This window comes from Porites lutea, chromosome 9 (genome assembly GCF_958299795.1).
Source record: "Porites lutea chromosome 9, jaPorLute2.1, whole genome shotgun sequence".
Classification (NCBI taxonomy): domain Eukaryota; kingdom Metazoa; phylum Cnidaria; class Anthozoa; order Scleractinia; family Poritidae; genus Porites; species Porites lutea.
Window position 1 is genome coordinate 30,885,935 of NC_133209.1, and position 18,450 is coordinate 30,904,384.

Genomic DNA, 18,450 nt, shown 5'->3' on the forward strand with positions numbered 1-18,450 from the left:
AACAATCTACTGTTCGCTCGTTGTGAAGCGTGTGACTGGAAGCAATTTACCTTATGTAAGGGTGTAGAAATCAGGGCATTTTAGTTTAGGATACTAATGGCTTATACCAGGAAGTTAAACAACACCTCCAAAAATGCAAAGCCAGATGATACCACTTGGACATTTCGGCTTACCTAAGCCCTAAAGTATGCGCTTAGGTAACATCATTTCCTGGTCTTTCGTGATGGTTAGATGCAGAAATCATGAGAAGTGAATCACACGATTACTTGTTTCTCCAACAATCGTCATTCTTTTCTTCTTTTTTTTTTTCACGTAAAAATTACGATTCGCATAAGTAGATCCTTTCCAGGGGGTTAGTTTGTTGATGGCATGCAGCGGTTGAACACTGACGTGGACGTGGATGATTACAATACCAATCAGTTCTTTAACCTGATTGCGCAAGTTTAATTTCAAAATTGTGTACGTGCTCTATTGAATGTTTGTTTATTTTATTTAAGTCCAGCACAAGTATTTCAGCTGCACAAAAACAAGGAGAATAACTTTCTTAATCTTGCTATACTGACGTTACTCTGACAAAGGAATTTTCTTTTCGTGTCGATGTCTGGGATGATAACCCCTTGATAGGTTTAGGTTGATATTTGGAATGTTTTTGATAGTTTCTGTGCCCTGAAGTGAGTAATCACAATTCAGAATGAATCGCCTAAGAAACTTTGGCTCATAAAACAGTCTCTAACGATTCGGCCCCCTATCCACGAGAGGAGTTTTCATCCTTAGACTGTCTTTTGACGGATACTTTGCCTGTGACAGATGAAACAAATTTCCAGCAGGCTGTCAAAAATACCAGACGTAGCTCATTGCGTCATAGTTACAAGAAGTTGGTCAAGGACAGGGACAAATCTGGAAACTTCGCTACTGTAACTCGATAGCCACTGTTTAATGTCAAATGCTCACAAACGTAAAAGAGAGGCAGACATTCTCAAGAGCAACTCAGAAGTACTACTTTTGAGGATTAAAACTGCAGACAGAATTAACTTTCACGGTGATAAATTGGTAGTAATTTGAAAAAAAGCGATAAAATCAAACTTCAATGTCTTTCTCATGCATGGAGGTCCTTCTAGGACCCGCTTAGGGTGCTAAAACATAAAATGACTGCTGCCAGAGTTGATACGCTTTATTAGGAGAAAGATTTATGACACTACTTTCAAAAAGTCCTTGAGAAGAAATTTTTTGGAAAGTTATCTTTATTACTATCAAGAATTGGCCGTACCAGTTATATAATTTGTTTCTGTTGAATTGGTATCTCTTAGGGGTGAAAATGAATTGGGGACACGCCCATAAAACTAGATTCTGGTACCTTTTAAGGGTGTTCTCGTAATTTTCTGACGAGCACCCCCGTCACTTTTATAGAGGAGTAACTCTGCGCTGTCCTTCCGACCTCGCAATTTTGAACTACGTCCGAGCAACTCGATGATTGGCGTGGGTTTTCATCAAACATTTCATTTAGTACCATTGGTGTAGTTTCGCCAGTATGAGACAAAAACAAACAACAACAACAAAACAATCATGAGTGCGTAAATTCAATAACGTTTGATGTAGCGGTCTTGTAGGTAGAAAATGCAACAATGATCAATTATACTTTTTTCACGCAATGGAAAAACTGATATGCTTACTTTTCAAACTGTTCATTTCACATTGTTTTACCCTTCTTGCTTGCTTTCTGCAACGTTTATAAACGCTCTTTTTGACCTCTTTGTACTATCAGTTACTGTTAATGATGTCAGTAATAGTACGGGTTATTAGCTTTTAGTTGGAACAAAGTGTGTTTACAAAGTGAAGTGTTTAACCGCCAGAATTTATAATGAATCGACGTATGAAAAAGGGCATGAATACATCTGGTACCAATTTGTATCTTTTATGACGTATAACATGAAACATAAAAAGGGATATAAACCTTGCTTCCCGCAGCTTTTATTCTGCTGTAATAAATAAAAGCATAAATATATCAAGAAATATTTCAGTACTACTGCGAGCACACGTCTCGTGATATGTAGGATCATGCGTTTGAAAGCACATTAAGGAAGTTGTGACACAAGTTATTGATAAACCAACAGTATTTATTAGAGAAGAGATAACGAGACTTGCTTCAAGACGTGTATTTCACGGCATCTGCTTTCATATTTCCTCGTAAATTTGTTTTGATTGTAAATATGCAGATGAAAAGAGCGTGACTATTCTCAGGGTAACTCTTGATGAAACTTTTTTCAAGTATAGTTCTTGGTAATCTCTTGGAAATCGACGAAAACGAGCCGAACATTTGCAACACAAATATTTTTTTAGTTAGGGTTTGTTATCTTACGTTTAGCCAGTACGAGTTGGTCTTTCCCTCTTGTTTGTTTTAATGCAACAACACTTATCGTAAAAGTTTCTTGTCGTTGAATTCTATCCGTTACGTGCTCTCTCTTTGGTCTCGTTATTATTTCGATTTTTAGACCATTAGAGGGCGTTTTTTTTCAGTTTTTGTAATTTCACCACTAGTTTTGCAGCTTAAAGTTTATTTCATTTAATTTTGAGTATCCGAGACTCAGGGCCCTCCCTTAAGCTAAACTTTGTCATTAAATTCCCACTCGGTTTCCAAGGTATGGTCCTATTAAGATCAAATCTGTTAGTTTGTTTCTTTCTTTGTTTTGACTGTCTTTTATATTTGCTTTTTTTTTCGTACGTCGAAATGGTCGTGTACAAAACCTTGCGGAAGTAGACTAGTTTGGAGCTTGAGCTAATCCAATTATCTCTTTATCTGTGGATAACGTTCTGTGTAAATCAACCTTTAAATGGTGGTTGGTATTCCTAACTCCAAAAGATTTATCTCCGCTTTATTTCAGTCCCGACTTAACCTTTCACTCATAGAAGTGACCAAAGTCAAAATTCAACATGAAAATTCCCAAATTTTAATATGTTAAATGCTACAAAACATACATATGACCATACGAAACTGCTAAGAGGTTTCATTTAAGTGGTCACACCACTGGATTTTGTCCACAAACTTAAAGTTGGAACCACCTCAGTGAAACTCTATCATTTTCTCGGGGAGTCGGAAAGGGTCAAATTTGAGCCGCCTTGTGTGGTGATAACTCTACACTTCGCAGCTTAACCTCGTCTGAGAGGAGAGAAGACAAACCTTTCTTAGATCTACCCGGAGAAAAAAGAGGCAAAGGTTACCGGAAAAACATCAGCAGGAGGAAAGGCTAATCTTAACGAGCACTTTAGTGTTCCAAGCTGTTGAAAGTCTAGAAAAGGCATATTGTCAACGACTGAAAGGTGATGCAGGCTTACATTCCATCGGAGAAAATAACTCACAGACGCAGTTTGCTTGCTTTCTGCGACGTTAAAAAAACAAACAAACAAATGGCGGGAAAAGATGAAAAAGTTTTCGATGAATAGATGGGCCCGAATGCTGTTAAGGTATGGGCATAATTTTGACAAAGAACAGCACGGTAGTTTTACTTTTCACATTCTTAACCCTTTTACTTGCTCATTATCAAATTTTAGGAAACTTTACCCCATATTTCATTTAGTGAAATACTGAAAAACGAAAAGTACAATAACGCAGTACTTAAAAAGATTTCATTTGATTAGTCACTCCGTTTTATCCACAAACGGTAAAGTTAGAATTACAAATCTTGACTTTCTAAGTGATTTTCAAGCTAGAGTGAAAAGGTTTATGTGACAGTACTTATAAGCAGGTTCTGGAATTTTCACGAGCGTAACTCTTCCGTCCTTAATCCTTAACCGTACTAAACTCCTAAATTTCTATCTGGCTTTTCGTTGTTAATTCAGTAACATAAAAGACAAAAACAAAACAAGACAAATAAAAAGACAAGAGTCAGGTTATAAAACAAACATACACAAAGAAGGCAGTAACGAGACTTCAAGCAACTGTGTACTACTTTCCCAATTCACAACAATTTCTTGTTTTATCTGAGACATATATACCAATTAGAAAATAAGATACCGCGTAATACAAAAAAATGGAAACCTTTCTTTTCCTCGCTGGGTCTTGTTTCCTAACTCCAAAAACATAAATTAGTAATATGTGCACCTACCGTGAATATATATTACTTTCACCACAAAGAAAGCAAAAAAAACTGTGTAATACTTTTCATTAGATGATCACTTCCTAGTTATTAGCCCGCGAATACAGCGCCATCAGGCTACCAAATTACGATTTCATGCCCAATATCACGATAGCACTCTTTTCTTTGCAGGAACTAAGAACAAAAGCAATGCTTCCCCTCTTCGCATTTCGGCAACACGTTTTTTAACCATGTATTTAGAGTCTCAGATTTGATTAGCCGGGTGAGTTTATTGCCTCTGCGTGAATCATCCAAAACGAACTGCCAAGGTTAAAAGCATTAATGTATTCAAAACGGAGAAAAATTAATTATTAGATCAAACCTGACGTACGCCATCACTGCTGAGCAAGAAATGAGCTGAGACCGCAAATCGGACCGTGAAATTAATCTCAAATGAATTTCATTGCGTTAAATTTACCTTGACCTGACGAAAATGAAATAAAACCAAAAGTGATCACTTTAATTTAATGCTCGCTGGCTGAAATTGCCGCAGTTAACATGATTTTCTGTTAACTTGCTATCCACTGCATACGTATGTGAACACCCTAGTGTAGAAAGCCGGATCTGCCTTGTCAAGGCTAAAACTAAGAGCTTTCTTTATCTCTGTTTTCTCATCTTTTTTGCTTCCTTCCCGGTTTTTGCCAGGTGAAAAGCCAAATGGAGATATCTTGATCAATTACTCAGCATTTCGTTGATCGGTTTTTGATGAGGACATATTTTTATAACGCCTTTCCTGCTGTTTATTAGTAATATCACACATGCTCGGCTTCCACATCCGCTGGAGAATTGCCCAAAGAAGAGACTGAAAACGAGGTTGTCAGACAATGACAAACCTGCTAATTAAAGAGCACTGCAAATTTCGCTAAAAGATCAGGTGTATCGAGATCAACTGAACTGAAGATATGCTTTCAAGAGTTAGTTGCATGTAAGCAGCAAAGTCCACCATCTAGATGAGTCAACAAGCTGAGCTTAAGCTGTGCGTTACTCAATAAAACCGGCGCAGCAAAGAAAATGAAATGTAGAAATTGGTAATTTTGAAAGATAAAGGTTTTCTTAGCCGGCTAACGACTTGTCTTAAGTTCCAGGTGCTTCTTTTTCGATACCGTTGTACAGTTTTGATTTCATTTTGTGGCAAGGTAGTCAACGACACAACAAGCTAAATTTGGTTCAGTCATTGGTGCAAGACCAACTTCCCTTTTGTAATACAAGAAATGAAAACCCCTAAACAAACATGCAACATACGACCAGTCTGATGCTCTTAACGATAAAAAAGTATGTTAACAAAAGAAAATATTTCAATTGAGAATATTCCCAGAGTCTGTGTTGTTGCAAGAGATTATCCTTCTAATTCGTCGGTTGTATTTTTTCGAAATAACTGAATATACATTATAGAAAAAGTAAACGCGGTTTATAAAACAAGCCAGTCGTGGAACGTGATAAAACCCATATTGCCCGAGGCATCACCAAAGCACTTAGTAACTATATTGTAAGCAATTATTTCGATTCGCTTACTAGAAGACATACACTTAGTAGGAAATATGTATTATGTAAATACAACAATAGCTACATCGACTTCACACTAAAACTGGCTAAAATTAGCCAAATTTAACTATTCTTTTTACCTGCATTTCCGTGAAAACAACCCAAAATAAGCGGCTTTAGAAACTGGCAGTTTCGGCTGGGCATTTTCCACACGAGAAAAATGACTTTTACGATCTATTCAATCGAGCGTCAGTACACAAGTCCAACTTGGAGGACATTTTCGACAAACTAAAATGAATGTGGTCTGTTGACACTGACGTATCTTGTTATCTGTCAGTAAGTGCGGATTCCAAATGTTTTTGCATTAGCACGCGATGTGAAGCATACTAACACACGTTGTGATTGGTTGTTTAACTAGCCAACGGAAGATAAGATAAGATCGGCTGCCTCAGCTCTGATCGCCTGTGATGGTAAATATTATTGAATATCAAACTCTGTCATAATAGAGAACCTATTTATCGGGACATGCAAGGACCTTTTTATCTTTAGTGCCGGAGTAACCTTTTTTATCGGTCAAGCGTCTACCGTTTCCTCTGATAAACAAACGAAACAGATAGGACCTCGTCTTCATCAACTTGAAAAGTGGATGAAAAATGCGGCTTATAATTGCACTGCGCCAAAAGCTAAATTGCTCGCTAACTTTTTCTCAATGATCATAACTGGAGACAAATTCGTATTCAATCCGTAGAACTCAACAGTTACAGCCACCCAACACGGTACCGTTCACGATTTAACCTATCTCTTGAGTTAAAACTGAACAGCTAGTTAGGGAAACAAAAATTATGCTCGCAAGATTATAGTTCCTTGACAAAGATTTCAAGGAGCCAAACCATCCATGTGGAAGAATGAAATTTTTATTTTAAGTCTCATTTAGGAGACCAGATTAAATGTCTTCTTCACACTGACGCTGAAAGGAGAAAGTCTTTTAGAATGTCAAGGCTCAAGCCTTTAATCACGAAAGAATACGGCTCTTGGAGGTGTTTGTAAAGAGATTCACTCATAAAAATTAACATGAAATGCTCGTTTTTCAAATGAATGGGATCACCCACAAACTCGGATGAGCAAGCACTGCGGTTAACCTTGGCATTTTTGCGAGGCACGAGTGTTTACTGGGAAAAAAGACAAGTGTTTATGTTGAAACTCCGAATGTCAATGTTCAATTTGTAAAAGACTGAAAACGAAAATACTGTTCAAGATTTGCGAAAGTCCCGGCCGAAGCCCACATGTCATATACACTGACACATCGTAGAATTTTCCCCAAGTGTAGTGGTACATATCACCGTACTGATCTGACCCTTGGAGTAAACACTGAGTGGAATGTTAAACCCATAACCTCCCAAAAATGCGTAAAAGTTGGTTAAAAAACAACAACAACAACCACAACAACGAAAAACGTTTTACGAAATATTTCATGGCAATCAGTTCATTGCGAAAGCTCTCCTGAAGACGTTTCATTCGAAAGGTCACCGCCCAAAGGTTTTAATGCACAGACCGTCGCTCTGAAAAGTTACAATTCGCATTACTTTACATGTCCCCCCAAAAATCCTGTGTTCCAGTTTACTGTTTAAGAGCCCAGAAAACGCCTAGTTAAAAGTTACCACATCTTTTAATTTATGTCATGGTTAAGTGCAGTGAGGTGGAATTATCGAATTTATTGGCCACTTATGAGTTATACAATGTCAAAAAAGCTGCAAAGAAGGCTAAGGGTATTTGACACATGTTGAAGTTCAGTAACACGTGTCGTAGAAAGCTCTTTCCAAAAACCTTATTTAACAATTACCTAAAGAGCCGAAGCCGAGATGTTTCATAGATTAGTTAAGAATTGAGTTGATTAGAAAAACATTTCAGTGCGAGGCGGTTTTATCGACTGAGCCGAGCCAAGCAACGAAACTGGATTGTTTTAATATAGTTTAAGTGGCTAATTACATATCGAATAAAAAAAAAATCATTGCTAAAAGCAGATAATTCTCTCAGGTCAAATCTCTGATAGACTCTGAAGTGGTCTTTGTTCATAGAATTTAACAAGCCATTTGTGTATACGTTTGAATTGTTCTGAGTGATTATTCTTTTCAATTCGAATACAAAATCTGATTCAGAAAGAGATTACGTTTACTAGGAGTCCTCAACAGAACAAACAAACACCAGTGGAAAAGGACGTCATCCCGGAATAAAACACATCTTCCTTCAGTCACTGAACTCTGTAGAGTAATAGCGCCTTCGAGTTCATTGTTTGAATAGCGCGGCCTGTGTGGCATCTTTCTCATTTCGTCTCGCTGGTTGCAAACATGACCGACGTAAAATAAGCAGCTCCCCTCTGAACTCTAATGACCACCCGCGCCCTACCTTATTCTCAATAAATATGACGCTATGGCGGTTTTTCAGTTCTATGACTGGATAATACACGCCTTTTTCTACGTATATGTCTTCTAATTGTAATCGGAGAACAGCAGTGAAATAAGTACATGTAACTGAAACATTGTATTTCCAGACTACTTTCTCTTTTTTACGACTTTCCCTCCTGACGGCTTTTTCTGTTTTGTACCGTTTATAACACACCCACTATAATTGATATCCAGTAGATCACTGTCTCACGGTGTACTCTGTTCATCTTGGTATATAACCTTGTTAAAGAACATTTTACATGCAGTTATCTCTCTCACGCTTCCCTCGCAGTGTTTTCAGCTAGTGGGAAGCCATTTGCTAACAAAGTAATGATGGTACTTGGATAATGTTGATTGTACCTGCAGCCTGGTTTTTCACGTCCGGGTTTTAATGACCTTTAATTTCCTACTCTAGACGACTGCTGGTAATTTCACGGTAAATGATACCCTATTCTAGACTAAATAAAGCTGATTTCTAATCAGTCCCAGATTTACTGCTTGAGGACTAATCGATACTCTTCAAATTCACATCCGTTCCATGCGGTTTGTAAAAAGTATCCCCTCTCGTACTTCTCCTCTTGGAGTTAGAGTTCCATGCAAAATGTTGGCTGGGTTTGTACTCCTTCACATAATACTTCATTATCAGTTCTCAATCCAGTCTACAACGTTTGCAAATGAGAGCTGGTTATTTAAGTATCAGTCAAGATCAATGTTTTATGATCTTTTATCCGAAAAAGAAAACACACAGAACTCTCCTCATACAAGTTGACTGAAATACGAGGACTACTGACGAAGCATAACTGTATTTCCCTCAGGGCAATTAGAGAGTCGCCAAAGCACGTACTTTAAGTACTCAGCGAGTCATATCTGTACTAGATATGCGAGATTCATTTGGCAATTGATAAATCTGGAGATAACTTTTGAGAGGAAAAGCGCCCATAGATGATCATAGATCGTTTTTATAATAATTTAGTTTTATTTCGACAACTTAATTAAAAAACCGTAGTAAAGTATGTTTGACATGTACTAATTGCTAGTTTATTTTAAATGCAAGAGATTTCAGTCAATTTAAGTCACCGTGAAAGGAAAAACATTTTCGGAATTTTTCAGGTTTAGTCGACGTGGCCTTCGAAACACTGCCTTGCAGTTGAAAATCGCATAGACGCCGCAAAGAAATGGATGAAATGGTTTTTAATACGTTTTGCTGAAAAGTTCAAAAAGCTGTTTGCTGTTGTGAAAAAGAAAACAACCGAGTTGTTGATTGGTTTACAGGCAAACTCTCTACTTATTACGTAACCCAACGCAAAACGATAGCTGTATGATAACAAATGATTAATGACTTGGCTGAACAGGAAACAAGGACACTGTACCGTCAAAAGGCATACTTTTGGAGTATCAAAGCACGAGTCACGTAGACCGACAGGATTTAAGCGCCCAGTTAAGAAAGTTTAGGGAGATTATTTCTACCCACTTTACAGGATTTGCAAGGCAAGGCATTCATCAGCTGTCATAATACAGAGGTGCGGTGTGGAAAAAGCGGTCTCTACACAACCGCTTCGTGTCCTAACAACCAGAGAGAACGTGCAGAATAAAACGATCACTTACCCAATCGGCGCTTTGACTCTTCCTCCGTCTCAATTACTGGCGTAGGAACTGGCTGAAATGAAAAGAACGATTTGAGATCGTAATCATGTGCATTGACCCAAGAGTCACTCACTGATCTACGCCGGAGTGAAATGCATGAGTGAGTAGGTAAGAGCATTCCCAGCCAACGCACTTAACAAAATTGGCGCCAGATTTGCATTTTTGTATCGTAACGTTGAATTTAGTTTAATAAGCATTGTCGTACGAATCTTATATTTGGGTTTGATTAGCAAGAACTGTGTGCACTGATAATGCACATTGTACGTCTTTTCTTCCTAAAATCCAACACCGGTAATCGCTTTTACTCAATACTGGAGAACGTATTTTGAAAACGTAGTTTAGAAGTAACCATGTCAAAAATGTAGATAGGTAGGACTTTAGGAGGTTTTAGCGATATAGACAGGTTATCTTCAAACTTAAATACTTTTTGGTTTACGACGGTCATCTCGCGACCAAACCATCTTGCCACCAAGAGGTCGACTCGCCCCCAACTGAAATAATTGACACAGTTTAATTCGTGGGATTACTTACCTACGATTTTTGCCAAGCATATTCGAATTTAAAGTCGACCCAAATACAAATCTGTCGATCCTAAATTGACGATTCTTGCTTCTAACGTCTTATGCTCTTGATAATGCAAATACTAAAATACTCTAGTGTGAATGTAACCTGACTTTGACATTTGAGAGATCAGTTAAAAAACTGGCAGAAGCGTTTCACAGCCACTAGTCATTTCTTTGAAATATGAAAATAAAGTAACGGTTAAGAAATTTCCGTTCATGAAGGTTCGAAACAGTGCTAAGTTAGGTTCTGTTCTTGGTGGGGATTTCGTTGGTGGCGAGGTGACCAGATACCTATTTTCTGAATGGCCTCAGTACTGGAGCCTTTCCTATCCAGCAGGTAACTATTGATGTATTTTTAAGCACTCATAGCCTAAACAGAAACACAACATTTTGTTGCAGCTTTAACAAGCCGGATATCGGATGCCCGATGTGTATTTTTATCTGTTATTTACGAGAACATTGGTAGTTTGCATCCGAATAAACAAAATTTGGAACATCACAGCTTATGAACCCTTCTATCCTGACAGACATGAGTATGCAAAGCCTCGAAAACATTTCAGGCCACAATTATAATTCATCATTTTTGGAATTCTGAAAACGCTCCCAAAAAAGGAAGTTGGTACTAACGGCACACTGGATGCATTCTCTTAATTTTTTCTTTAAATTTACTGTGGCAACAACTGCCGACTATGAAGAGAACGGGAAACTCTTTTCAATCCGGAAAACTAATCAAGCATGGAAGCTACGAGAAACCAAACCATTATCTTTAAAGAAAAATGTGACTTCCCTCATCAGCCTCATTCTACCCTGAAAGTGTAGAATGCAATATGACAGACTTATTAAAGGCAGGGGAAGGGGAAAGCAAATGTGGACTGGATTCAGCCAGTATGTCACTAGAGCTTATCTGAGTCACAGCTTGAATGGAACGAAAGCGTAAAGTGCATATGTGACTTGGAAATGAATATACGGTTATAAACCGACGTTATTAAGGCGGATGTACTCGCCAGCCTAAAAGGAAACTATCGAAGACTGGTGGTGGGCGACTGAAATCCCTTATACTAAGATTTATTTTTTTCTTATGACTGCCCTATCTTACCCTGAGTGCCAGAGGCTTTTCATGCGCGGTTTCCGGTTTCGGTCATGTCTTAAAAAAGTGACCCGCGCGAAAAGCGATTTCGCCGCTCGTGTCTCCGGCCTTCGCCCGAAGACGGGTCGGCCTGCGGCCGACGAAGCTCCTCGTCGCACGCGAGAAAAAAACTTCTGGCACCCAGGGTAGCCCTATCTTGGAGTTAATTGTGTATTTTAACAAGCCTGCGTATCAAAATGGGTCACAGTTGAAAGGTTTGGATGCTCTTGAAATACCTCATTTTCGTTTTCGTCCGGGCATCCTTGAAGCGCAAATGCATTGTTAGACTGTGCCGAAGAACCATTCCCCTTGTCTTCATCCTCCGCTTGGAAGCAGTTATTTAAGTTTGGTGTTGTGAGAATGTCCTCCAGAGATGAAACCTCCATTCTCTAAGGAAAAACATCGGTCAAGCTTATTTAGAAATTAATGGTAAAGCAAAGTATGAACCTGAGCGAAAGAGCGGTGCCGGAACAAACACTACGACAACAAACGGTGACGAACAAGTGCCTGATCATTGTAAAACCATAACAATTTACCATAGAAAAAGCCTGCGTGCGACATCTTAACCGTTAGTTTGTTTCAATAAAAAAACACAAGCTCCTTGACCGAGTCTTTGTTGTGGAAGGTCAACATGATAAAAATGCCAAATTTGAAGAAGTTAAAGAAATTAAAAAAGCGAGCAATGTTCAGAGCCCTCTTGAATTCGAAACGGTGAACTCAGTACAAGAAAGCCAAGGCTATAAAAGATATACAATTTGAGATACTATAAAGGCTTTATTTTCAATCTACCATATCGTTTCTTTTTCTCTAATTGTTGTTAGAAATCACTTCAAAATTGACATTACCAGGAGCCTATTTAATAGCGACCCTGACATTACACTTTGGTGCACGCACGTGATGTAACTGCTCAACCAGGAAATATATCAGCATATTGCGGTTTCCTCCGCTTTCCCATATACCCGCGATGATACGCTGGCCATGCGGTTGATGCCCAAGATCAAGAGAGAGACTAGCACTCCATCGTAGAACTAAAATAATTAGGTACTGACTTTTCCCAGTCATAACAAAATAATGTGAAATAAAAACAGGCCTTTTTAGAAAGCAGAATGGGTGTGTGGACACAAGTAAATGTCATGCATCGTCATTTCTTTTTAAGCTAAGTGATGTCACAAGTAGTTCACATGATACTCATTACACTGTGCATGATTCCACGAGTGTCGGACTCCCCCACGTAAAATTTGGATTTAATCTCTAGTTAGACGATAATCGTAGTGGATTTGGCGGTTTCTTGTTTCCAATTTACTCAGGCGACTGCTCCGGTTGTACGGTCACCCATCAGTCATGATCAACCAACTTAGTAAGAGTTTTAAGATTCAGGAGGAACTTGCCTTATATCAGAGAGACACTTTGGTGGTTTTTCTGCTTTAACAAAATCGGCGCTCCCTGAAAGGATCCAAACCACTGATTTCCGTTTCACGGAAAACGTAAGAATAAGTTATAGTTGTCCGCATTTCCGCAAAAGTTGAGAATTGTATAAATTTGGTATTTTTGGTATCAAACTAACAATCGTTCTCTTGAAACCCTAAGTCATCAGACTCGTCCCAACGAGCACCAACGATCGGAATTACATGCCGGGTTCTTTCATGCATGTCAGTAGTGTCGGCGCGGAGGTTAATTTCAGTTCAAAAACATGACCTTGATTTGTTATAAAAATCAACTGATACTAACTAAATCATAGCTAAGTTAGAACTGTTGTAGAAGCCTGTTATCTTTTAAAACTTAGCCACAAGATGCCCTTACCCAGGGCCAATTTATCAGTTGTACCACGGCTGTTGAGCAATTTAGGAAAGAAGCTATCATCCCGTAACTGAAGCAGAGCTTGCATATTCGGCTTCTACAGTTCGGCAAAGTCCTATAATCCGTACCTTTGTCAGTGAGTTGACTATACGTGATTTATAACCAGCGTGGTTTGTAACGCATCTTTCAGCTACAAAGACAACGATTTAGTAGTACTTAATCTAAAAAACGACGACTGAGTTATACACAGAAGCTATCCTCCATTAAACTGTATGTATCGCTGAAACCTACACGTTGTAAGATTGTCTTGTCTTATTTAGCCCGCAATTTTTAGATCATTAGTTTAATGAATCCCGTTTAGATAGCTTGTTGAAAATTATCTCAAGAGCGTTAATCTTAAATTTAAGGCTGACAATGTAGAAAAAGTCATTAGCAAAAATAATGCAGTGAAGAAATTAACTGTTGAGTATCGGTATTTATGTCTCGTTTGCGGTATAGAATTAAAAGATGACTCAACTGAAAATTTCAAGCACTTACATCTAACATAAGCAACCATGTACCACCCATGTGCCGTCTTCTTTTAAGATCCGTCTTCATGATTCTACCAAACCGCGTTAATTCTATATCAGCCTTCATTGTCGGTGTTACTCGAATTAAAAATGCTTGGAAGTCTAGAATGACTAATGTTTTGGTCGAGAAAATGCTCTCAAGCGTGCGATATTTGTACCACCCACTCCCTTAAATCTCAACAGGGGCGGACCGCAGTCACGAAAAGCATACGATTGATAGGGCTAATACTACTTGAAATATTGATCTCCATAGGAAATATTGAAAGGTTATTTTTGTGAGAGTAGTAGAAGTGATTGGCAGGGTTCTTGTGACGCCGAGGTGATGTTAAATCACTTACGGAATAATTTTTAAGCTAAAATATTCGCGTCTAATCATCATATTAGGTGCAATTACCGCAAACGCCCAAACCGAGAATACGCCGGCTAATCGATTGGCGGCTTATTTGCTTTGTTCGCGGACCAGGTTTTCCTTTTGATAAAGAATATTAAAATAATTTCAGAGAAAAAGACTTTTCAAAGCGGCTGTGAATAATAAACTATTATGTTGGTTTGTTTATTGTAACGGAGCGGTGTTAATGAGTCGGTCTTTCCGCTCTTTTAGTCATTGATAGCGGCCGGAGAAAAGATCGCCCTTACTGAAGTAATGTGATGTAGAGCAGTAGCACGGGAAACCTCTACTGACAAGAGAAACTATAAAATGTGGTAATTCCTAAAGTGAGCGCACATTAAGTAACTTGCATTCTTATAATGTGTGGAAGTTTGGTTTACCAAATTATATCGCGCGGTTACCTCATATTTAGAGTTACACGGTAGAGGCCGGAAGTTTCGTTTACCTTCAAAATAAGCCTTTGCAATGATCTGAAAATACACAGTGATCGCAAAGATACTAGGGAAAAAATACAAAATGGATCTACTTTGTTTCTGGCGAAATATTTGTCCACCACATTAGTCCAAGCAGTAGGGAGGGCTGTAGTTATCAGCTAGGTCAGGCTTTTAAGGTAAGTTCTCATTTCGCTCATGAAAGAGTAAGAATTGATCTTTCTTGTGGAAGGTTTGTGAATAACTGCTACGTTGTCTGTGAGAATTGCCCACAAGTCGACTCTTTCGAGTGATGAAGTCGTGGAAACGAGCGACTAAAGTGCAGTTGTCTACGTGCGTTTTGAGTATACAGATATTTCAGAAAGGTTGTCGAAAAAGTGCACGCGACAATCCCGAAAGGTATTGTTGGTGGTTTTAAGTTCACTGTTCTTTAAAGAAATTTGAAAGAATTGGTACGAAAGGCCATGGAAATGTGTTTGCGAGTGCTAAAGGAAAGCAACAAAAGTAGGTTCGACAGGTACAGTCGTCAGAAACAGAGTATTGATCATATCCCATATTACCTTTCGGGATTGTCGCGTGCACATTTTTCCGACAACCTTTCTCGAAATAGCTGTAGACTCTTTATTTGCTTGCGTTTTACGTACAGACGGCTTTTCAACATAAATTCAGTGGGACTGGTACGTGCTTCTTGCGCGCTTTGCTTGACTGTGCGTACTGAAAAAAAAAAGAGACTGCTCGAAGTCTAAGCCACATACCTTTGGTGTGGTTGTGCGGTACATGTATACACGTGCATGGTGAGCAGGCCAGAGATATGATTACTTTGTGGCTGAGAAAACCGCTGCGCAGCTTCATTTTTTGGACCATCATTCCCTTTCTAAGGCATGAACAACGAGAGATAAAGCTGTACATTCACTAGCTCGTCCTTTCTTTTTGTTATAAAACTCGAAAAAAAACTCTATCCTTTTTTTACAGTAGCTCCTGCAAACTTTTCTTTCCTTTTTTCTCCAAAGTGATCCGTTTTAAATTTCACCGGCCCCTCTCTTTCTGGTGTGGACACTAGCGTGGGCCGGCTTGACCTGAATTGTGTGGACAAAACCTTAGTAGCAGGGAGGAGACTGAGAGGAATGCTATATTGCGATAATGCGGGACGAGGATGGCTAATATAAGAGATTTATGAGAGTGATAAGCCTGAAGTCCTTCGAAGTATTCTCGTATACGACAAATTACAACTAAAAAAGCAAGCCTGTAATTATAAAGCACAGTGACGTCCTTTATCCGGCAATGTTCGTGTTGGCAAAAGGATCAACTTACGATTTAATAGTCACTGTACATGCATACTTCTATTGATTCTGTATTGGCTTTCCACTCTTAACAAACAAGGCTTTGTCTTCTTGGTTTAAAGAGAAAGGCCAAAACTTCAGTAATGCCTTGATCTAAACCCTCCCCTTACTATCATATATTCAATACCAACCTATGAGCTCTATGAACTTGCTTTGCTTCAGTTGATGTGCATCTCGAAATACTCGTCAGCATTAAAAATTATTCGTAGGAATTTCTTGATGAACAATGCATACTCGAGAACAGGTCCTATGTCACAGCTGAGTGGTATCTTGTCTCCCCTGTCTGTTCTCACGAATTGCGAATTGCTGTACTGTGTGAAAGGCGACTCACAGGAACGTAAAATTGAATAAAAAACAGACAAACAAATAAGCCCACCCGATTTGTTAGGTGCAGACAATCCTAAACTTCCAATATCTCCCTGCTGGGACAATGCTTCTGAATACTTGTCACGCAACAGTTGGTAATGTGTCACGACCAACTTAAATTTATATGGCGAGAATATGAACCGCTGACCGACTGACGTAGGCAAAAGAGTATACGAAGGTTCGGTGTTGGCCTTGAGTGGATTTATATGAATTCTCGTATTAAAAGAAGTGACTTGAAGAATTATAACAGGAGCATCCAACCGTCAATTTTCGGAAAATATCTGTTCGGAAGACGATTTGAGATCTAGAATTATAAGCTGAGACTGTAAAGTCTTGATGATTCTCGCGGTTTGTGGTTTGTACTTTGTATGGGATTTCCGAGACTTATTGTACGTTTACTAGGTACCAGTTCTTTTTCCATGCGCGACCTAACCCAAAAACAGTGTAAGGGATAAACAATAATGCATAGGAACGCTTAGAGAAGCAAAAGTTCGAAGCGGTTTGTGGTTTTTGCTCTCTATGCGATTTTACTTTTTTGCACGTTTACTAGATTTTAAGGGTTAAATGCTCAGGAAAGCTTAAGGAAGCAATAGTACTTTCATGCTCGAATACTAATAGGTGCTCATTTATGAAAAGCGTAGCTATACTAGTTTAACCACACAAAATTTGAAATGTAATGTGTAAAGTGGTACTTGGGCTTATAATATATGCTCCGAGAATGTTTTTTTTTTGGTTATCCTGACTTACAGATGCCCCTGATGAAAATCGTCACAACGACCTGAGGATCTGAACTCAAAAATTGGGGGAAGACGCGTGGCAGATGATATTCTGCCGTTTGAGAGAGATAATACAATGCCTCGAGTCAGGTTAAGTAACTATAATAATACTGGGAGAAATACTCTGATTTCAGTTTTTGTCCGTCACCGCACAGCTAGACTGCAAAACAGTTGGTAAAATCAGTAAAGAAATCGGTAAAGCGTGGCGTAAGAGTCTTGCGCGCACGAAGCGCCTTAGGGCGTGTGAGACGAGAGGAAAGCGTCTCTCCCCAGTCTCGTTCTCTGCTTTCAGCCTCGGACCTTTTGTTTGACTGCTAGCGCGTGGTTGAATAGGCAAAAATACGGACTGTTTTGCAGTCTACCGCACTGCTTGTTAATAAAAAGGAAGGGGATTACGCAATAGACCATTGCCGAGTTTTTTCCAAAAATGGAGGAAGCGCAAAGTGTTATGATGGAAATAAGTTTTATCGTCATTCAGGTGTAACTTACGTTCATGGCAAAGGTTTTGCACCCAACTCCACTGGCTTTAACCCTTTAAGTCCCAATAGTGACCAACAGCAATTTTCTCCTAACGATATCCATACATTGTCATGAGATGAGGTTATGAGAATTAATAAAATGATCACCTAAGAGAAAATACTTTGATCTCTTATCAAATTCTCTTAACTAATGCTTAAAGTAAATGTATAGAGATCAGTTTGGAGAATTTGTATGTAGATATTGGGGCTTAAAGGGTTAAAAGCGAGAGTTTGAGGAACTCGGAAATGGCCTACTGCGCAATTACTTTTGGTAGGCAAATATACTCACAGAAAGGATGTCCATGTAACTCATCGGTACTGTGACGAAGGGAGTCAGCCGACACAAGCTGGCTGTAAAAGATAAGAATAAAGGAAAAATAAAGGTCACTTTCTGTATTCAGTTTGCCGGAAGATCCATCATGCTTGTTTTGGCAGGTTTTTGGGAAAGACTCCAAACGTGAAACCGAAAATGAAAAGGAATATTGGAATAAAAAATGCTTATTAACACGATAATTTTGTAACTAAACTGAGTTAAACAAGAGGATCTGAATACTTGACATCGGCGTATGACCGTTGCGGGTTACAGGTGAATTATCCACATTTGTTTTGCAAAAAAGGTGAGAGATGTTCGTGCAAAGTGAGCAATGGCAAGCAACCGTAAGATTGCCTCTCAGTGGAGTAGTTATGACAAAGAAATAGCCTTTCATCTACATTGTTAGCAGGTTTTCACGTACTATTATTTAGCATACAATTTAATCCGTGGCATTTGCCTCTGGTGACGCATTATGAGACAATAAAGGTCAAACAGAATCGGAAGTGTAGTTTTACAACTTCAGATTCTCGTCTTTTATAAAAGCTTGTAATCCCAGTGACTTATAG

The 18,450-nt window shown here is 38.8% G+C and overlaps 1 protein-coding gene across 7 annotated transcripts in view; it reads right to left on the bottom strand.

Annotated features, from left to right (window-relative positions):
- LOC140947977 (stAR-related lipid transfer protein 13-like) overlaps nt 1-18,450 on the bottom strand; it is a 43,124-nt gene that overhangs the window by 15,775 nt on the left and 8,899 nt on the right. For 4 of the 7 annotated variants that reach the window (XM_073397203.1, XM_073397201.1, XM_073397200.1 and 1 more), the window contains exons 2-4: nt 17,861-17,922; nt 11,623-11,775; nt 9,659-9,710 (exon numbers count right to left, since the gene is read on the bottom strand). The exons of 1 other annotated variant lie outside the window; for it this stretch is intronic. In XM_073397203.1, the coding sequence (XP_073253304.1) occupies nt 9,659-9,710; nt 11,623-11,775; nt 17,861-17,922 (267 nt within the window). Of the gene's footprint in view, nt 1-5,752; nt 5,911-9,658; nt 9,711-11,622; nt 11,776-13,720; nt 13,884-17,860; nt 17,923-18,450 lie in introns of those variants that run through there. 2 more of the 7 variants (XM_073397202.1, XM_073397208.1) reach the window with 2 other exon arrangements.